This window comes from Aquarana catesbeiana, linkage group LG02 (genome assembly GCF_042186555.1).
Source record: "Aquarana catesbeiana isolate 2022-GZ linkage group LG02, ASM4218655v1, whole genome shotgun sequence".
Lineage (NCBI taxonomy): Eukaryota > Metazoa > Chordata > Amphibia > Anura > Ranidae > Aquarana > Aquarana catesbeiana.
This window is the reverse complement of record NC_133325.1, coordinates 502,977,409-503,000,234: the sequence shown is the minus strand read 5'-3', so window position 1 is coordinate 503,000,234 and position 22,826 is coordinate 502,977,409. Positions and strand designations below refer to the sequence as shown.

At 47.2% G+C, this 22,826-nt stretch overlaps 1 protein-coding gene across 7 annotated transcripts in view; it reads left to right on the top strand.

Moving 5' to 3' along the window:
- Positions 1–22,826, top strand: part of TRAF3IP3 (TRAF3 interacting protein 3) — a 140,574-nt gene that overhangs the window by 33,439 nt on the left and 84,309 nt on the right. For all 7 annotated transcript variants that reach the window (XM_073615760.1, XM_073615754.1, XM_073615755.1 and 4 more), the window contains exon 2: positions 11,494–11,893. In XM_073615760.1, the coding sequence (XP_073471861.1) occupies positions 11,555–11,893 (339 nt within the window). In that variant the 5' untranslated portion in view covers positions 11,494–11,554. The remainder of the gene's footprint in view (positions 1–11,493; positions 11,894–22,826) is intronic.

The following is a 22,826-nucleotide window of genomic DNA, read 5'->3' as shown; positions in this document are numbered from 1 at the left end:
CTGAATTTGCATCGCATTCGGACCAAACTTGTGCAGGACCCTTGTTTATGTCAGCACCAGAATCGGATCCCAGGGGTGTTCACACAAATGCAATCCGATTCCTGTCCGATTCACAGTTCGCTCTGTGATCTGCAAACCGATCTGGGGGTGTCATTAACTTTGTATTGATACTCCTAGTGGTTCACATAGGGCAGTCTGTCCCACTGACGATTCAGGTGCGATGCGGGAACCCTCACTGGATTCGTAGGGTTTCCGCATCGCACCAATGTGAACTGAGCCTTAGTCCCCTTTCACACATGCGAACCGTTTGTTTCATCGGTTCAGTCACGTTTTTTCAAAGAAAACAAAATGGATGAAATTCACATCAGTTTTTTTACATCCACCAGCTTAGTGTCCTTAACCACTTGAGTCCCAGAGCCAGTTTTTTCATGCAAATATGGACCATTTGTCCGTTTTACATCTGTTTTTCGCCCAATCCTTTCCTTCCGTTAAAAAAAAAAAAAAAAATAGGGCTTTGATCCCTTCCAAAAAACTGATGTTTTTTTCCATATCAACAGATGTATGAAAAACAGACAAACGGTCCTCATGTATGAAAGGGGCCTAATGCCCCGTACACACGATTTGAAAATCAGATGTAATTTTTCGTTTGCAAGTAGAAATTGAATAGGTTACTAAAGTTTTGAAAATTCTCGTATAACAGAATAAAAATCCGGAAGTGATGTAATGTGTTGTAGTGTATTCGTATTGTATTATTAATACAACGGTACTGCTTAAACAAAAATTGTACAACCTGGTATCGTACAAGAAACATTTTCGTGCTTGTCCAATCAGATAATATCAGTTGAACTGTCAAGATTGGTTATTGAAAAGCTGTGTACTAACAATCAGATTATTGTGCGATCGCTTTGAAAGCGGTAGGTTTCGTACGATGTGTACGGCCTTAAGCACTGGTATCTCTCTGTAGCTTAGAGATGGTCTTAGGCTGGCCATACATTATACAATTGTCTTGTACAGTTTTGCTTTAGGGCTGGTTCTTTCCACAAAAACACACTCCAGATCCGTTCAGATGTGCTTCTGCATGCGCGTTAACACATTTTTGATGCATTCCGGTGCGTTTTTGATGCATTTCCGGATGCATTCCTGATGCTTTTTTCTTCTTTGTTTCCTGTTTTTTTTGGGGGGGGGGTTTGTCCCCACTGTACTGGAGTCTGGTGCGTTTTTGATGCGCTCCAGTGCATCCTGGTGCAGTTTTGATGCATTTTACGGCATTCCCGTACAGTCCAGTGCAGGGAGATACAACATGTTCTCCTTTTTTTTTTTTTCTGGAACTGACCGCACTGGTATGACATATGCCATTGGAATACATATAACCTACATTCCATGTGTTTTTAATGCAGAAAAAAAAGCACACTGACCTGTATGTGGTGTGAACTGGCCCTTAGATTTACCAAAACCATATAATATGTGGTCAGATCTAAAAACGTTCAATTTATATGCAATCAGGCTGGCCCTTGCATTACATAGTATGGCCAGCTTTAAAGTGGAACTTCGTCAACAGGCAGGATGCCGGGATGATTGCATACCTTCCAACCACCCCGGATTCGCCGGGACTGTCCCGGAAATTGACCTATGCCCGGCGAATCATAGCAATGTCTCTGAGGGAGCCAAGTGCCGGAACGAGTTCCAGCACTTGGTTCCATTGAAAATCCTGGCAGGGGCGCGCTGGCGCTGGGCTTTTTTTTTTTTCAGCCGGCGCTGCTCACTTCTTCCTGCATCTCCATGTCAGTGCTGCTGACTCCACCTCCCTCATCCGGCACTGCGTGGGCCCAGGGCAGTCTGACCAATTGGGTGCTGCCCTGGGCAAACATGCAGACTGGCAGCAGGTGTGGGGAGCGGGACAGCACCTGACTGAAAGCTCCAGGAGGCAGCGGGGATGAAGAGCCATGAGGGCGGCCAGAACGGATTGCCCTGGAGCAGGGAGAAGACCTCCCAGCCCAGGACTGATGGACAAGCTGACCAAATGATGGGTGGGCAGGAAGTGCAGGCAGCCAGGGACAGCAGCAAACAGATCCGCTGGATGGAGCAGCTCTGTGACCTCCTGTGACCACCAAGCTATAAGAACAGGCTCTGCACATTGCATGGAAGGTATTGTGTCACACACACCTTCCCACAGGAGGGACTGCAGACAGGGCTAGGGTCTCTCTCACTTCTCTCTCCCCCTCCCTCTCTCTCGCGTGGGCTTTCAGATCAGGTCTGCCTGTCAGTTTTTCAGGCGAACCTGATCGAACGCACCATTCCCCTCTATGGAGCGGCAGGTGTCAGCGGTGACATGTCCGCTGACATCCACCAATATCTGATCCGATCCTGTTCGTGAAATGGATGGATGGAGATCCTATGGAGGTCTTCTGGACCCTTCTGGAGGATGGGATCAGATGAAAACGGACAGGCGGTCCATTTTCATCTGATCTCCCCATAGAGGACAGCGGGGCTTTGACAGGTCTGCCTCAGCACAGTGAGCGGAGATGGACCTGTCATCCGCCTGCTCAGTGGGGATCAACGGATCGATCCCCCCGCTAAACAAAGCGGAGCCTGTAGTGGTGTTCAGGAGGAAGCAGGCACGCTTGCAGGAATGTTCAGACACTTCCAGGTGCCTGCACTTTAGCTTTGGTTCACACTTATTCATTTTTAGTGCTTTTGCATTTTGCAGATTTGCACTACGAAACGTGTTCCATAGGAAACCATGTTAAATGGACTGTAGTGCAAATCTGCAAAATGGAAAAAGCACTAAAAATGCATAGATGTGAATCAGGCCTTATACCTGCTACCAGCTTTTTTTTTTTTTTTTTTTTTTTTAACTCGGCGTTACTTTAGGCTGGATTCACACCTATGAATTTTTAGTGCTTTTTGCATTTTGCAGATTTGCACTACAGTCCATGTAACATGATTTCCTATGGAATACGTTCTGTGGTGCAAATCTGCAAAATGCAAAAAGCACTAAAAATGCATAGGTGTGAATCCAGCCTTAGGCTAGATTCACACCTATGCAGTTTTAGTGCTTTTTGCACATTTGCACTACAGTCCATCCAACATGGTTTCCTATGGAACACGTTCTGTAGTGCAAATCTGCAAAAAGCACGAAAAAAGCAAAAAAAGCATAGGTGTGAATCGAGCCTTAGGCTCGATTCACACCTATACATGTTGCTTTTGAGCGTTTCTGCAGTGTTTTTTGTGGTGCTTGCCACGTTTTTGAGCAGCGTTTTTGCAGCGTTTTGCGTTTTTTTTTTTTATACAGTCTAAAAATAAAAAACGCGTTAACGCTGCAAAAACGCTGTACTTGCATTTTTGATGCTGGTCCATTGAATTCTATTACATGCAAAACGCTGCATTTTGCATGAAAAAAAGTCCCTGACCCTTTCCAAAAACGCATAGGTACAAAAATGCATTGATGTGAACATGTTCCATAGGAACCCAAAAAATTCCCATGCATTTCTGAAAAATGCTTTAAAAAGCGTTAGTGTGAGAATGGAGCCTTAATGTGGACCTTTTCCCCTATTCCCTAGTTCACAACATCATGCTTCCTTGTATGGCTGCTCTGCGGTTGTGTTTTGGGAAAAAGATCAGGGGAACTTTTCCTCATTTTTCACACAGATACAGTAAGGCACTCGAATGTACTGGTGTACCAGCGCAAATACAGCATGCAGCAGATACATAAGTGTGAACCCAGCCTTATTGCTCCCCTAGAAGTAGACGAGCAAGTAACCCTTTCTAACTTTGCTGTGATTTTTCTTGCTGCATGCTTGTTTCAGGTCACTGACTTAAAGTACTAAGGTTGGACACTATTCAGCGATTTTCTGAAGTCGGTCAGAGGTGGTAGACCCGGCTCCCCTGTCATTATAGGTGTCTTAAGGATACAGTCACACCTCCTGATTTTGGTGTGCTGCATTAAAAAAAAAAAAAAAAATTGCTGCACTATGCACCTTCCATAGGGATGAACACCAACACGTGTAAAATTGCACATAAAATATGTCAAACATTTGGCACAGCACTTACCCAGAAGCGTAAATGAATTCTTAAGCCCCTTTCACACTTATGCAACTTTTCCTGCGACAGAGTCGCATGACAAGTCGTACCCCATAATTCCTAATGATAACCATTCATATCTGTGCGACTTCAAGTTGCACCGACTTCAAAGTAGTACCTGTACTACTTTGGTCTGACTTTGATGCGACTTGAGGTCCATAGACCTCAAGTTTACACAGGCAATCGCGTCAAAAATCGCAGTCGCAAAACCACGTGACTTTCAAGTCGCAGCAGTGTGAAAGGGGCCTTATTTGGTGTGCTGGTTGTCACTTTAACAGCCCAAATTCACACTTAGCATGAATGTTGTCAGGTAATTTAGAGGCTTTTTTTGTGCTTCATAGATTTTTAAAACGGATGCTCTTTTAAAAGTCTACGGGGCAAAAAACATGCGATTCTGCCTCCAAACAAGCTCCTGTATTTTTTTTTTTTGAACATTAAACCTACCATTGCAAAAAATAGAGATGTTCATCTTGAGCATTGTCCTGCTTCCATAAACACGTGACAAAACGTTCAGGGGTAAATAGGGGCTTAACAAGCCATTAGCAGTGCTGACTGACTAAATATTCTTAATCTTTGATAAGTCTAGTTGTAACTGGTCAGAAGCACCATGCTAATACTACTACTGTGCTCTGGGTATAGATTTAGTGCTTTGAAAAGGACAATTAAAGGTACGTTTTATCGAAGCCCAACTCCCAATAAGAGTAAAAATCCTCCCTTGCAGTAGGGCTGGAAGGGTTAAATGGTTATTTAGGTCTAGAAGACCACAGTAAAGCTATTTTAATTACTAGATCCTATGCTTCCCTGGCAGACCATGCTCCCCTATGTTCCAGCAGTAGATTGTCCCATCCTCCTGTCCAATGGAGGGCTATAGGTATAGCTACATTGGTCTTGGTAATGTCAGGGGAATCTGACAGCCAGAGCATAAAGGGGGGGAGGGGTGGCTGAGACGACCAGCCTTCCAGCACGGAGGAGCCTCCAAAAGTGAACGATCAAGTAAGTAAAACTGCTTTACCCAGACCCCTAAATGTAAATGAGCATTTAAATGTGGCCATACATGGAGTGAAATTCATACGGTTCAGCGGGAACCAGACACATTTTGACCCCTGTATGGGCAAGCTGGTTGTACAGAAGTCAATCTACCAATTGGTTTTTCCTGAATGATCAGTACTGCCGGCTATAATCGGCAGCACTGATCAGTGTATTCTGATGGTGGGGAAGTCTTCTTGTCGTCAGAACACAATAGCACATCGGGAGTGATTCCACCATTCACACTAAATGTGTGGATGGGGGAATCAGGTCTTGTTTTTTTTTTGTTCAACCTGCTGGTTGAACAAAGAAAAATTATTAATGAATGGCCAGCTTAACCCCTGCAGTGTTGTGATATCCCCCACTTCAAGGGTGGATTTTTGCTTTCCTCACAGTTAGGCTTTAACCAAAACACAAAAAAGTTTTATGAAGTTGCATACTTTTACTTCTGCGATGGAGGGCAGATTAATGTTCTCTCACCATGGGGCATCTTGCTTGATGATGTCAATCTACAGATTGTGGACTTGGGGGGAAACTACACTGGTTTTGGGTCCATTTTATTCTAAGTTTATACGATATTATACGTCAAAAATGTTAAAAGTGTTTTTTAAATGTTATTTCCTGTTGCATCATGGCAGCATACACATTGGGTTCTGACTCCGCCTCCACAACCTTATAGGACCACATAGCTATAAATTAATGAGTAGGCACCCGCCCCAGTATTCTCTTATTTTTCCTCACCTGTCAGGACCACACGGATCAGCACCCCCTTACTGCTTCGCCCCAGCCAGGTTCTAGCCTCTCCTGGGTGGAAGTCCTTCTTGTACAGCCTCTAAATGAGCTAAATGGAAGGAGCCCCACTCTGGTGATCTCAGGGGCACTCTCTTTCTCATATGCCTGCCTGACCATGATATAAGCCTTAAACAGGCTTGACGTGTAGCAGCCCATATAAGGCCTTAAATAGGCTTGCTGGAGGAATGGCCTCGGAAGTCTCAGTTTGGCCTCAGGAAATAAGCCTTAAACAGGCTTAGTTGTGTGCAGGGGTCTCTCCCCTTCCCCTTCCTCCACTCTCTCCTACCTGCTGGGCTCTGTTGTCCTCCAAACCATCCTCTGTGGTCGCAAGCATCCTCGGCGTTCTCACGCATGCGCAGTGCGTCGTCTCAGGGCGTTTCTCTGCCTTTGCCAGGTTCTAAGATGGTGCCGGGTGTCTCGCGGCGCTACTGCGCATGCGCGAGCGCTTGGCACTAATGGCGGCAGTTTTAAAAAGCCCCAGTGTCGGTTTTTCCTTGCTGCTGCTGGATGACTGACCTGAGACAGTTTTTTCTCTTAGAAAACGCTCTACAAAGGTAGGCATCTTGTCTTTTTGTCCAGCTGTCCCCTAAACCTTATTTCTTTCTGCATAGCTTAATCCTACTGTTTCTGCAGGTTTCACCACTCTTCCACTATGGAGACCGCTGCCCCAGCAGATCACCGCCAGCCTAATAGGTAAGGGGGGGGGGGGGGGGGGGGGGGAGACATAGTAAGTAGTGAAAATCAAAAAAGAGAGCACTACTAATGATACCTAAAGTGATCAGTCCTATCAGGTCCTCAGGAACGTCTGCTTCAAGACAGAGAGAGACCTCGCATAGAAGAAGTCGCTCCAGACACAGACGGAGCCGTTCCTATCGCAGGAGAAGCCGCTCGAGAGGGAGTCGCAGAAGGAGCCGGTCTAGATCATATTCTAGACACGGTTGATCCCGCCATAGATGATCTCTTTCGCGCAGACCCCGCTCTCCCGCACGCCACTCCTGTCCCTCCGGGAACGCCTGCTGGATTTGTGGTGCGGTGGCCCTCCCGGATAAACTGGCCTGTCAAAAATGTCTAGAGGAGGCCACAAAAGAAAGAATCTCGGATACCGGAGAATCTGCTGGAATCTCAGCTTCGCAGGCCTTGATGGCGGATGTGGATTTTTCTACCAGTGCCTCTCCAGCCCGGTCCAGCACATCAAGGGAGCAAGACTCTCTGTCCGTTAATGAGGGTCTGGAGGTATCGGTTTGACTTCTCTCTAATAGAGCCATTTGTCAAGTCGGTCAATAGGATGGGAGGACCCCCAGGAAGTTCAACCAAAACAAAGGAAATATTTCCCTCACCTTAAGAAGGATCCAGAGGCCTTTCCGTTTTATAGACGAACTGGATGACCTGATTAAGGAGGAATGGCAAAGACCTGAGAAGAAATCTAGTCTGAATAACAGACTTCTTAAGCTGTATCCACTCAAGGAGCCTAAAGTGACCCCCCTGGTGTCCCCTCCGGTGGTGGATGCATCTTTGATGCGCCTAGCCAGGCATGTTACACTCCCGTTAGAGGACGCGGTAACATTCAGGGACGTGCTCGATAGGAAGATCGACACGGACCTCAAGAGGGCTTACCTGTCAGCAGGAGGCGCCTGCAGGCCTGCGATAGCGCTTGCAGCAGTAGGAAGAGCCATCTCGAGCTGGTCTGCAAACACCGAGAAGCTCGTATTGGAGGGTACAGACCAGGAAAAAATAGTTAAAGCTTTGCAAGAACTAAGCTTGGCGGGCGACTTTGTGGCAGAGGCCTCTGTCGATACCATTAGGTCTGCATCGAAGTCTATGCTGGCTTTGGTAACGGCCAGAAGAGCGTTATGGCTGAAACCCTGGACGGCAGATCCAGCCTCCAAGTCCAATTGGTGTCGCATCCCGTTTGACGGAGAGAATCTCTTCGGGACGAAATTGGACTCAGCCATCTCTAAGGTGACTGGTGGCAAGTCTGGGCTCATCCCCTCGGATAGAAGGCCCAAACAGCAGAGACCTCCTCCCTTTAAGCGAAACCTTCCGGAGAGGTATAGAGATGCGAAAGCGTACAGACCTGGGAAAGAGTACCGAAGGAGCTGGAAGAATCCTCAGTCATCTTTTATGAAGTTCCAAAAGCCCAAGACCCCCGCTTCCAGTGACCAGAAGCCCTTTTGAAGGTGCGCCCGTCCAGCCAGCGGTAGTGGGAGCAAGACTCTCCAGATTCAAGCTGGTCTGGGCGGAGACCATAAAGGATACCTGGACTCTGGCCACCATCAGTTTCGGTCACAGGTGGTCCTTCAAAAATCGACCCCCAAGGGATCAATTTTGTCCAACCCGCATTCCTCCATCTCTGGAAAAAAGGTTGTCACTGCTGAATTATGTTCAGGATCTTCTCCAAAAGCGGGCAATAGTAAAGGTCCCACCAGCACAAAGGGGCAGGGGATTCTATTCTCCGCTATTCCTCGTCAAGAAGAAATCGGGGGATCTACGTCCAGTTCTAGATTTTAAAGAACCTCAACAGATCCATCCGGGTGGAGTCATTCAGGATGGAAAGCTTGCAGTCTATCCTCCAGGCCATAAATCTGGGAGACTGGATGCTTTCCATAGATCTCCAGGACGCCTACCTGCATATTCCAATCCATGCGGCATTCCAGAGATTCCTGCGATTCTCGGTGGGTCACGGGCACTTTCAGTTTCAAAGTCTTCCCTTCGGGATCTCGACAGCCCCCAGAACATTCACAAAGGTCCTATTACCAGCAGTAACCTCCTTAAGAGAGAAAGGTCTAAGGGTTCACCACTACCTGGACGACATCCTCCTCCTCTCAAACAGCCGGGAATCACTTGTGCAACATCGCGAGATCCTAGTCTCCACTCTAAAAAGTTTGGGATGCATAATAAATTGGGGAAAAGCAACACCCAGCCTACCCAAAGGATGGTCTTCCTAGGGGCCGAACTGGACACCCGAGCAAATACAGTGGAGCTGCCACGGGAAAAAATGTCTCTACTAATCCAGAAAGTAAAAAAATCAATCCCGGCTCCGTTTTTACCAGCCAGAGCATGCCTCAGCCTTCTGGGTTCTCTATCAGCAACCATTCCAATGGTCCAGTGGGCGCAATGGAATACCAGACCCCTTCAAGCCTCCTTGTGCCAGTGGGACGGTTTGTCCATGTCCCAACTGATTTACATCTCGGAGGAAGCCAGTCTATATCTGCAGTGGTGGACACGCCCCTACAATCTCAGGAGATGCAAACAGATAGTCACCCCCCATCAGGAAGTAGTGACTTTGGATACCAGCCTGGAGGGATGGGGGGCACACTACCTACATTACGCGGCTCAGGGCCGCTGGCATTTCAAAACCACGGACTTGGTCTCAAATGCTCTAGAGATGAAGGCAGCCTTCCAGGCCCTTTTGGCATTCAGCACCTTTCTGAGAGGGAAACAAGTTCTCATAAAGATGGACAACCGAGTGGAAGTAGCCTACATCAACAGGCAGGGGGGTACCAGGAGCATCTCTGTGATGCAGGAGGTCGGCCCAGTGATGCGATGGGCCCAACTGAACCTTCTGGATCTGAGGGCGGTTTATATTCCAGGCGTCCAGAATCTCCTAGCAGATTCACTCAGCAGAGCATTCATTTCTAACAACGAGTGGTCTCTGAGCTCCCAAGCATTCGCCCTCATATCCCAGACATGGGGTCGTCCGGACATAGACCTCGCAGCAACGCCACTAAGTGTCAGAGATTTTTGTCGTGGATTCCCTTTCCCTCAGTGGAGGGAACAGACTGTCTCCTACACCCCTGGAACTTCCGCCTAGGCTACATTTTTCCACCAACTCCTCTCATAGCCAATTTTGTTCTGAGGCTCAAGCATTCAGCAGCTCTAGTGCTGGCTGTGATTCCCTTCTGGCCGCGGAGGCCTTGGTTCACTACCCTCCTACAGCTGAACACAGCGGATCCACTTCCACTCCCCGTGTCGGCAGATTTACTGACCCAGGGCCAGCTACTCCACCCGAGCTACCCAAGTTACACCTAACGGCCTGGAGGCTGAGAGGTCTAGATTTCTAGGCCAAGGCTGCTCTCAGAAGGTAGTCGATACCCTGCTCCAGGCTAGGAAGTCTACCACGAATAGTACCTACGGAAGGATTTGGGAAAAGTTTATTTCCTTTGCTCAGGAACAAAGTTGGGACTCTTCTTCCCCATCAGTAGCCCAAGTGCTCGATTTCCTCCAGTCAGGCCTGGACAAAGGTCTTGGGTCCAGCACCCTAAAAGTACAAGTATCTGCCATCTCTGCCTTGACAGGAGTCAAGTGGGCCCTCAATCCACTGGTGGTTCAATTCCAAAGGGCCTGTCTAAAACTAAGGCCTCCTACATTTCCGACATGGGATCTCTCAACCGTCTTGGAAGTCTTATCCAGAGAACCATTCTTTCCACTTGAAGACATCTCCCTTTGGGACCTGACACTAAAAGTCTCATTTCTAATCGCTATTACATCAGCGAAGAGAGTCTCAGAAATGTAAGCCTTGCTAGTCAAAGAGCCGTACCTGATGATCTACCCGGACAGGCTAACCCTGAAACCTTCGGATCGATTTATCCCAAAAGTCTCCTCTTCATTTCACTTTAACCAGGAGATTGACCTCCCGGCCCTTGTCACGGATCAGGGCACTCCTCATCCACTGGATGTCAGGGGTAACGTTTTGCAGTACCTTTCAATAACCAAGCCGTTCAGAAAGTCTGAAAACCTTCTAATCATCCCACATGGGTTTAGAAAAGGCCAAGCGGCATCTGCCCGTACCATCGCCTCATGGCTAGTGAAAATTATCAAGAAGGCCTACTCCTTGAGCACCTTGCAGATTCCAGAAGGCTTAAGAGCACATTCTACCAGGGCAATGGCTACTTCATGGGCAGCTTACTGTAGAGTCTCAGCGGAAACCATTTGTAGAGCGGCCACCTGCTCCTCCAGAAACACCTTTATATCCCATTATAAAGTGGATGCTGCACGCTTAACAGCAGTAGAATTCGGGAAGGCCGTTATACAGGCCAACTCTTCTATTTCTTGTCAATAAACTTACTTTGCATTCCCACCCAGTCTGGCGAGTTACTCCCCAATGTGTATGCTGCCATGATGCGACAGGAAAACGGAAAATTGTATACTCACCTTTCCGTAATTTTCCTTTCCTGTCACATCTTCATGGCAGCATACAATCGCCCACCCTTCTGAGGTGACTTATATATACAGAGAATACTGGGGCGGGTGCCTACTCATTAATTTATAGCTATGTGGTCCTATCAGGTTGTGGAGGCGGAGTCACAACCCAATGTGTATGCTGACAGGAAAGGAAAATTATGGAAAGGTGAGTATACAATTTTCCGTTTTTTTAGTCTGCAAAAAAAAATAGTGTGTGTGTGTGTGTGTGTGTGTGTATATGTATGTATGTATGTATGTATGTATGTATATGTGTGTATATACAATATATATATATATATATATATATATATATATATATATATATATATATATATATATATATATATATATATAAAGGAAAATAGTTACACAATCTCTTGATTTATTGTTCATTTATCCTTGTGTATTTTACAGGCTGAAGTTTATATTGTCTGAGTAAAGAAGCACGCATTGATGTTCTACCTTGGACCTGGTCATGGTTAGTAAGAGTGGGAAGTCACCAGTTGGCCAAAAACTTAATGAAAGCTTTGATGACAAGCATGATAGGAGACTAGAATTTCATGAGATCCTAAGAAGTCGCCACAACCTCACCACTTGTCGCCAGGATGGTCCAACTTGGGGCAAGGAACAAGAGAAGCATTCTCCGCGTGAGGAGGAATTCTTCAGGAGGAGACATCTTTGGACTGATGAATTGGGAGAGAAAAAACTTAGGTCCCCACCAAAGTTAAAGAGACACATTCAATATTCACCAGTGAAACAAAATTCAAACAAAGCTCTTCTGGAAGACCGACAGCTTCTATCATCAGGCAGTCAGGTAAATGTTATTTCATGTATGTGTTGTGTAAGAAAGGAATTTGTTCGCATTTGATGAGAAATAGCATGATAACTGTTATGTATTATTTAATACTGGAAATGCCCAGTTACATTCTAGAGGCCATTTTCACTTCAGGTTAATACATAATGCACATGGAAATCTCCTGAGCCTCAGTTCACACTATGAACCACATGTGAATCGCACAGAAACTGCACCGCATTCCTGTTCAATTTACATGTAATTCAGTGCAGTGAGATTTGAGTTCATTCATTTTTAAATGGGCTCAAATCGCACCACATTGCGCATTAGGATTAGGGTTAGTCAGGCAAGCATGAATTTTGGAACCACACTGCAACCGGATTGCATGGTACTTTTGTACATTGTGATCCAGTGTGGGTAAATGCACTGCGTTTGCAACCTGATTTTGGGTCCTGCATTAAGATTGCACTGACACCTGCTGCAGAGAAGTGTATTGCAATTTGAATGCGGTTCGGGAAACGCGTGTGGATCATAGGGGTTCCCACACCACATTAGTTTGAACCTAGGCTAAGTGTGTTTTTTTTTTCTGCAAGCTGCGCATCGCTGCAAACCCTGTGTAGGAGAATATGTAAGAGCTGTGTCCAAAATGTATAAACAACATATACCCATGATTAAGCTCCAGGGGCGGAGCAAAATGTGTTGAGGGCGTGGCCTTGTTGGAGCACAGGCTGAGGTTGTTACATACTCTCCTACACAGGGGGTGCAGCAATGTGCGACTTGTAGGGCACCTTTCTCTTCATACACTGATATGTGGAGCAAGGACAAGCTCTCTCCTAGCTGGCACTCACAGCCATTGGCATATGGATTAGGCTCCTCTAGAGTCTGAGAGGCACCAATAATTTTTGCATTTGGTTAACTGTATTTTTCCTTATGCAGCGCTACCCCCCGTAGGAGCCGCTTACGTTTGTTCAGTCTGTTACTCTGCCCTTCAACCCCTAGAAGCATCTCAGCCCCTACTGGCACACCTAGCAATGTGGTTAATAGAATAGCACGGTAATGACACACAGACACAGTTCAGATGAGTTCAGCTCTCTCAGATTTACTTACAGCAGGTCCCCGAGTTACGAGCCTCTGACTTGCGAACGACTCCTACTTCCGAACGGGAGGCGGCGAGACGTTCTGCGCATGCGCGGCCACTTTTTGACGGCGGGCACATCGGAAAACAGCGGAAAACAACATCTGCGCATGCGCGGCTACTTGACAGAACATCGGAAAAACGACGTCTCCGACGTTCTGCGCATGCACTTCCAACTTACGAACAAATCCGACTTGGGAACAAACCGGCAGTCCCTAACCCGTTCGTAACTCGGGGACTGCCTATAGTCAAGAGAAGAGACTTAAAATGATATTGGTCAGCCAAGTCCTGAATAAGTAGCCAAGACTTAGTTGAAACTATTTCTATTAAAGCAGTTAAATGACAATTAGCAACAACAAATACCGTATTTATCGGCGTATAACACGCACTTTTTCCCCCTGAAAATAGGGGGCAAATCATGGGTGTGTGTTATACGCCGATAGTGTATCTCGGAGGGGAAGGAGGGGGACGAGCACCACCGGAATTCACTGAGCCGTCATCTCCTGTTTACTCGGCTCTCACTCGGCTCTCACGTCACGCATACAATCCCGCCTCCGCCACCGGCATTGGACCAGTGTTCTGTTTATCACAGGAGCTGGTCCAATGCCGATGGCGGAGGCGGGACTGTGTATGTGACTGCCGACTGAGAGCCAAGTAAACAAGAGATGACGGCTCAGTGATTTCCTGCACTGCATTGATGAGAGCTGGTGAGGCTGCAGATGGACATTAATCAGGCAGCTACATTGATGGGAGATGGGCGCAGATCAGGCTGCGGATGGGCGCAGATCAGGCTGCAGATGGGCACAGATCAGGCTGCAGATGGGCACAGATCAGGCTGCAGATGGGCACAGATCAGGCTGCAGATGGGCACAGATCAGGCTGCAGATGGGCACAGATCAGGCTGCAGATGGGCACAGATCAGGCTGCAGATGGGCACAGATCAGGCTGCAGATGGGCACAGATCAGGCTGCGTTGAAGCTGCAAATGGGCACAGATCAGGCTGCACTGAAGATGCAATGGGCACAGATCAGGCTGCATTGGGGCTGCATATGGGCACAGATCAGGCTGAATTGATTGGCACTGACCATTATTTTGCTTCAAAGTGGTTTATTTAAAAAAAAAAAAATAGGATTTTTAAAAACAGCTTACCTGTAAAATCCTTTTCTTTCGAAGGACATCACGGGACACAGAGCCACAGTAATTACTGATGGGTTATATAGGTATCACTGGTGATTGGACACTGGCACACCCTATCAGGAAGTTCAACCCCCTATATAATCCCTCCCCCTTGCAGGGATACCTCAGTTTTGTAGCCAAGCAATATAGTGTATTAGAAGAGGGGTGGGACCTCTGTGTCCCGTGATGTCCTTCGAAAGAAAAGGATTTTACAGGTAAGCTGTTTTTAAAAATCCTATTTTCTTTCTCGAACATCACGGGACACAGAGCCACAGTAATTACTGATGGGATGTCCCAGAGCAATGCTACCTGAGGGGGGGGAACCACGACCAAGTAGGGTGCAATCAGACCTGAGGACCCTGTACCGCTGCCTGCAGCACACTACGCCCAAAGGCGATATCCTCATGCCTTCTCACATCCACCTGATAGAATCTGGTGAATGTATGAACTGAAGACCAGGTTGCGGCCTTGCAGATTTGAGCCATAGAGGCCCGGTGATGCACTGCCCAAGAAGCACCAATAGCCCTTGTGGAATGTGCCCTGATCTGAAACGGAGGAATCTTCTGTTTCAAACCGTAAGCTTGAATGACCAACTGTCGAATCCATTTAGAAATGGTAGCTTTTGACGCTGCCTGTCCTCTATTGGGACCCTCTGGCAGCACAAACAAAACATCCGTCTTGCGGATCTGAGTAGTTGCCCCTAGATAGGCCTTAACTGCTCTTACTACATCCAACGAATGTAGAGATCTCTCTTCCGGAGAACAGGGATCTGGAAAAAAGGAAGGTAGAACAATGTCTTGGTTTAAATGAAAATCAGAAACCACCTTCGGTAAAAAACTAGGATGAGGACGTAGTACCACTCTATCCTTGTGTATAATCAAATAAGGCTCCTTACAGGAAAGAGCTGCTAATTCTGATACTCTTCTAGCAGAAGAGATGGCCACCAGAAAAATTAATTTCCTTGTCAACAAGACCAAAGGAATCTGACTTATTGGTTCAAAAGGCCGTTTCTGTAACACAGCCAGGACCAAATTCAAGTCCCAGGGGTTTAGGGGCGCTTTAACCGGAGGATTAAGACGCATCACCCCCTGCATAAAGTTTCGGACCAAAGAATGCGAAGCAAGTGGCCGCTGAAATAATACTGATAAAGCAGAGACCTGGCCCTTGATGGTACTCAAGGCCAGCTTCATCTCTAATCCCATCTGTAGAAAATCAAGGATTCTACCTATGACATATTTCCTGGGATGCCAACCTCTGGATTCACACCAGGTTATATAAGCTTTCCAGACTCTATGATAAATCATCCTGGAAGCTGGCTTCCTTGCATTAATCAAGGTAGATATGACAGGACCTGAGAGCCCACGACTCTTCAGAACGTGGGTCTCAATAGCCAAACCGTCAAATTTAGCGTTTGTAAGGCAGGATGGAACACAGGACCCTGAGATAACAGGTCTGGGCGTTCCGGTAGTGTCCACGGGGAACCTACCGTCATCCTTACTATTTCTGCATACCAAGTCCTTCTGGGCCAAGCGGGGGCCACCAGAAGTACCGACTTCCTTTCCTGCGAAGGAGTCGTGGTAGTAGCAGAATAGGCGGGAATGCGTAAATCAGTGAGAACCGATGCCACGGAATCACCAACGCATCCGTCCCGCATGCAAGAGGATCTTTTGTCCTTGCCACAAATCTGTCTATCTTTTTGTTGAATCGGGATGCAAAGAGATCTACATCTGGAACCCCCCATCTTTGGCATATGGCCCAAAAGACGTCGGGATGCAGAGACCATTCCCCTGGAAGTAACTGCTGGTGACTTAGATAGTCCGCCTGCCAATTCTCTATTCCCGGGATGAAAACTGCCGATATGCATGGCACATGCATCTCTGCCCAGACTAAGATCTGGTTCACCTCTTTTTGAGCAGCTCGGCTCCGGGTGCCTCCCTGATGATTGACATAAGCCACTGCTGTGGCATTGTCGGACTGGATCCTGACCGGACAACCCTGTAGCCTGATAGTCCAGGCTTTTAGAGCTAGATGTATCGCCCGGATCTCCAGAATGTTGATGGGTAAGGTCCTCTCTGTCTTGGACCATACTCCTTGGACCGCAGCCTGTTCCAGAACTGCTCCCCAACCTGACAGACTGGCATCTGTTGTTGCCACCGTCCAGGTAACCGGTAGAAAGGATTTCCCCTTCTGCAGGTTTTCGGGTATGAGCCACCAATTGAGGCTCTGACGCACCGCATGCGACAGGTGCATCGGAAAGTCTAATGCCTGAACCTTCTTGTTCCAGGTCGACAGAATACTGTGTTGCAGCATTCTTGAGTGAAACTGAGCATAGGGAACTGCTTCGAATGAAGACACCATCTTCCCTAGTAGCCTCATACAAAGGCGGACTGAGGGACCCTTCTTGGTCCTTACTGTCAGAATCAGCTCTCTCAAAGCAGTGATCTTTGCCTGGGGTAGAAATATTTTCTCCTGGCTTGTATGTATAATCAGACCTAAATATTCCAGTCTTCTTACTGGTTTTAGGAAAGACTTTTCTAAGTTGAGGATCCAACCCAGGTGTTCTAGATACCTGACCGTGGTCCTCAAGTTTCCATTCAAAGAGGCTACCGACCGGTCTATCAAGAGCAGGTCGTCTAGGTATGCTATGACAGCTATACCCTGAGCCCTTAATCTGGCCAGAGGAGGAGCCAAGATCTTTGTGAACACTCGAGGTGCAGTGGCTATCCCAAAGGGCAGAGCCATAAACTGGAAATGGCGCCCTCCTACCTCGAAGCGCAGAAACTTCTGATGAGCAGGAAAAATGGGCACATGCAGATATGCATCTCTGATGTCTATTGATGCCAGAAATTCTCCTCCCTGCAGGGTGGGAACTACTGTTCGAATTGATTCCATGCGGAAGGATTGAATCCTTAGGAATCGGTTCAGATCCCTTAAGTCCAAAATGGGCCTGACATCCCCATTTGGCTTTTGGACCGTAAAAAGGTTGGAATAGAAGCCCAATCCCTGGTCCTTTGCGGGAACTATCATAATGACCTCCTGCGACAAAAGTCGCTCTAACGCTAGAAGGAGCGACTGCTTCTTCTCTGGGTCTCTGGGAACATTTGATCTGAGGAACCGAGGAGAAGGGAATTCCTGAAACTCCAGCTTGTACCCTAAGGTTACCGTGGAGACTACCCATCTGTCCTGGAAGTCCTCCTGCCAGAGCTCTGAGAATTGTCGCAGTCTTCCCCCCACTCGAGTGAGCGGGGGCGCCCCCTCATGCAGAGGTCTTAGTGTTTTGCCTAGTAGGCTTCTTTCCCCAGGACTTCTTTTGTCCCTGGGGTTGACTCTTGTCTCTGGACCCCGATGGAGGCGGCCGTCGAGACTGCCTGGAGGCTGAAGCCCCCGGCGCTGGGGAAAGAGTCCGTTTTGAAAGAGGGACGCTTACTCTTCTTCTTGACAGGTAAGAGAGTGCTTTTCCCACAAGAGATTCTCTTGATATAGTTATCCAAGTCCTCTCCAAACAACCTTGCACCACGAAATGGAAACCCAGCCAGTAGCTTCTTACATGGTGCTTCGGCTGACCAATTTTTCAACCATAGGATTCTACGTATATGCACCAACCCCAGTGAAAGACAGGAGGTTTGCACGATAGAATCTCTAATGGCGTCAACCACAAAGCATAAGGCCGCTGGAAGGTTAGCAAACCCCTGGGCCTGCTGTTCAGGTAATACTTTGATGACCTGCTTAACATGGTCTCTTAAGTATTGACAGACTCCAATCGCTGCTATTGCAGGTTGGGCCACTGATCCTGCTAAGGAGAAAACATCCTTCAATAGGGATTCCATCCTTTTATCTACAGGATCCCTGAGCATCTGAGCATTGTCTACAGGACAAGTCAGGCTATTATTTATGGAGGAAATGGCGGCATCAATAGCTGGTATTCCCCACGTTTTAATAAACTTTTCTTCCATCGGATAAAGTGTTGAAAACTTTCTCGGCGGAAAAAAACGTTTGTCTGGGTGATCCCACTCAGACTAAATAAGCTTTTCAAGTAAAGTATGAACAGGAAAAACATGTGCTGCTTGGAAAGGTTTCAGTGACCCCAAAGCAGAAGAGGATTCTTTAGCAGTTTCAGGTATGGGCAACTTAAATGTGGAGCGGACCAATCCAGTGAGGATCTGCACTAAGACTTTCTCCTCTTGGGAAGTCGCAGAGGGTCCCTCTCCACCTGAATCCTCCGAAGAGGAATCATCCATCCCATCCTGATCCTCTGAAAGGGATTCATCTCCTTTATCCCAGAGCTCCTCTGTCTGAGGGTCTTGGGGAACAGAGGAAAGCCTAGTGCGTTTTCTTCCACTGAGTGAAGACGTAATCACGCCCATTAATCTTTCCTCTAGACCATTAATGGTTGAGGGAAAAAACCTCTTGTGTAATATATACAGGGGCTGAAGTGCCAGAAGCAGGTGTAGCCCCTGACCCCGATGGCTCTCCCTGGCTAGCCGTCCCTGGCCCATCTTTAGGGGGGAAGGATGCTGCCGACAGGGGGCCCTCAGAACCTGAACGAGATCCCCTAGTGTCTCTGGTTCCTGGGGTGCTTGAACCTCTTCTACCCATAGTGCAAAGCAACAAGGTGTGAGGTATACAAATGAACACTGTCCGCTGAGCGATGTAGTCTGGCTAAAAGCCTTGCTACCCAATGCTCAGTCTGGTGTTACTTCAGTAAATGCTGCCTAGGAGAATGCCTGTGTCCCACCTTACATGCGACCGTCAGCTCTGTGTCTCTCAGAAGGCTGAGTGCACCTGTACAGAGTGCCTTTAATAGCCTGCAGCTGGCCTGAGTGGGAGTCTAAACACTCTGTGCTGACATCCCGCCCCCTCCTCTACCGCCCCCCCCCCCCCCCTCGAGTTTTGAAAAAAACGAGCGCTTCCCGCACTGCCGACTCTCCTGTCATGCTCTGGAGAAAAGGCTGGGGATGGGGGGGGGAAGGAGGGAGACTGGTAACAAGATTTGCCTGAACGGCTATCTTCAGAGATGGTGGCCATTAGGCCACAGAGCCCGGGTGGTATAACCACTTTCTAGACCCCTGTGGCCCCTCTCTAGCCTGGGGGGGAACATTCAAACATGAGAAATCCCCCCATCCACCTTACCTGCTTGCAGCCTGCTTGATACGCTGGGACATACACAGCGATTACAACACCTGAGACAATCAGTCAGCATGTGTAGGTTTGTGCTCTTGGCAGCCCCCGGTGGTCACAATAGGCATAGCATGCATTTACCTTAAAGGAGAAAAGCCACTAGAACTCAAAAATTCTGTGGAATCTCCTCTTACCTTATCCAGCCGCAGGGTGCCGTTTACACAGACCCAATCTTCACCTCTCACGGTGGGCTCCGTTTGAAAAAACCGTCAGAGACTGGGGCCCCCATCAGTAGGGGGATCCAACAGTTCTGGGACCGTAAAGCACCTCGCCAGAAATTAGGAAGTTTAAAGCCATTTTCTGATCTGCGGGGTCCAGCTCTCTAAAAAGAGAAGCATTACGGGTAAAACCTCGTTTCTTCGGACACGAGGCCCGGGTACCATTCAATTCGGCCATGAAAAGACACTTTGAATGGATCCGGTTCGCCTGGCTTGCCCCAGTATAGGATCTTAGGATATTCCCTTTGGAGCTCAGCACAGGACATCTTTACACGTCCATCACCTAAGACACTGGCGTAAAAACTGAGGTATCCCTGCAAGGGGGAGGGATTATATAGGGGGTTGAACTTCCTGATAGGGTGTGCCAGTGTCCAATCACCAGTGATACCTATATAACCCATCAGTAATTACTGTGGCTCTGTGTCCCGTGATGTTCGAGAAAGAAAAACAACTTTTTTTTCCCTGAAACTTCCCTCTTAAATTGAAGGTGCGTGTTATACGCCTGTCCGTGTTATATGCTGATAAATACGGTAATTAACACCAATGTGTACAGTGTTAAACAGTAATAAACATATCCTTAAGCAAGCTAATGATTGTTGTAGCTATTACTATTACTAAAGGGGAACCCCAGGCTGGCCTATAGTATCTCTAATTTATACTGAGGGTTAGAATAGTTTGAATATTAGTAACGTGTCCTCTTTATTTATTTATTTATTTATTTTAGGTACTTATATAGCGCCGTCAATTTATGCAGCACTTTACATATACATTGTACATTCACATCAGTCCCTACCCTCAAGCAGCTTACAATCTAAGGTCCCTAACTCACATTCCTATATACTAGGGACAATTTAGACAGGATCCAATTAACCTACCAGCATGTCTTTGGAGTGTGGGAGGAAACCGGAGTACCCGGAGGAAACCCACGCAGGCGCAGGGAGAACATGCAAACTCCAGGCAGGTAGTGTCGTGGTTGGTATTCGAACCAGCGACCCTTCTTACTGCTAGGCGAGAGTGCTACCCACTACACCACTGTGTCACCTTTAAGAACAACCAAACGGCAGTGTCCCATAGTGCAAGACCTCGTTATCTGCACCGGCAAGTTGGTGCTCATAAACAAAAATTCCTTAACCAGGCAAAATAGTTGATTCTTTCTTATTGTATTCCTCTGTGTGATTCAGGTACAAGTTGTCTGTGCACAGTGTTCAAAGTGTGGCATTTATGAACAACAATAGTAAGCTGTGGGCAAAGCCCCCCCCCCCCCCCCCCCCTCACCAATCCTGACAGCGTTCAGCAGTTTCCAGTGGGTGAGGACGATCAAACGATTCTTCTTGCGATAAATGAGCAGAGAGAGGGCAATCGATCTGCTGACTCAGTGAACCGGCCAGTTCCACAATGTTCCAGCGCTGCTGCAGGGCATCCCTCAGAAAGGGGGCGACGTCTGGACCCTCTAGAGCTGGAGCTGTAGGCTGCGTATCGCGTGGTAGGCCGCAATCCCCCTCTCACAGCGGCAAGATGGTGCCCATTGATCAGATTCAAATGCAATTTATTTGGGAAAAAATACACTTTTTAATGAATTTTTTAAAAAAACAATATATACCCCAAATTTTTTGGTAAAATATATGAATGATTATGTTATGCCAAGTAAATAGATGCCTAACATGTCACGCTTTAAAATTGCACACACTTGTGGAATGGCGACAAACTACGATACTTAAAAACTTCCATAGACACTTTAAATTTTTTACAGGTTACCTGTTTAGAGTTACAGAGGAAGTGTAGCACTAGAATTATTGCTCTCACTCTAATGTTTGCGGAGATACCTCACATGTGTGGTGCAAACATTGTTTACATATGTGTTCGACTTACATATACGTTCACTTTTGCGCGCGAGCATGGAGGGATGGGGCGCTTTACTTTCTTTCTTTTTTTTTTTTTTTTTTTTTTTACTTATTGATTTTAATTTTTTATTTTTACACTGCCCCTTTAAATTTCATTTATTTATTTATTTTTTGATCACTTTTATCCTTATTACAAGGAATGTAAACATCCCTTAAAATAAAAATAAGGATGACTGGTCCTCTTTATGGATCTCTTCTTTATCTCTTCTTTACCTTTAAGCTCCATGCACACTGAAGCTCATAAACGGACGTTTTTGGGAGTTTGAGCATTTTTTTAACAGCCCATAAACTCCCCTCTATGTTATTCTATGTGTCCATGCACACATGGACCTTTTTGGACGTTTATCAGCAGGGGAGTTTATGAGCTGTTGTCTGAATGCCCTAAAATCGCATTCAAGAGCAGTCCTGAAAATGGCAGACACCGGTAAAAGCTGTTAAATGCGGTTTAATGCTGTAAACAGAGCGTTAAGCCTTGTCAAGCATTTCTCTGACTCTTTTCAAAACCAGTGGTTCCCTATGGAAGCCCATTGATTTGAATAGAAGTCGCACCAGAAGTAGGATCATGATGATCCGACTTACAGTGCGACTTGTGTGCTGAGGATGAAGGGGAACCGCCACCAAAATGAAAACAAAATTAGCGTGGGGTTCCCCCCTTTGACGATACCAGACCTTTCGGTCTGGTTTGGATTTTAAGGGGCACCACCTGGCCCAAAGAAATGGCTTGGGGACCCCCCAAAACCCATACCAAACCCTTATCCAAACATGCAGCCTGGCAGGTCAGGATGGGGGGGGGGCACGCTTGCCCTTCTGGACCATACCAGGCCACATGCCCTCAACATGTGGGGTGGGTGCTTTGGGGCAGGGGGGCTCTGTGCCCCCCACCCCACAGCACCTTGTCCTCATGTTGATGAGGACGAGGGCCTATTCTGGACGACCCTGGAAGGTGGTTGTCGGAGTCTGCGGGTGGTACGTGGAAGCCCGCTCGCCCCCCCCCCCCCCCATCCTGACCTGCCGGGCTGCGTGCTCGGATAAGGGTGTGGTATGGATTTTGGGGGGGGGATCTCTTAAAATACATGCCAGACCGCAGGGTCTGATATCGTCCGGGGGGGACCCCACGCCAAATTTTTTATCATTTTGGCGGGGGTTCCCCCTTCATCCTCAGCACACAAGTTGGATCATCATGATCCGTCTTCTGGTGTGACTCCTATTCAAATCAATAGGAAACAATTGATTTTGAGTAGAGGCAGAGAAACGTGGCTAAATGCTAACGCAGCTAAACACGCATTGACGTCAATGCAAAACGCTGATAAAATCAAGTTTTTAAAGCATTGTTTTCCTGCCAGCAA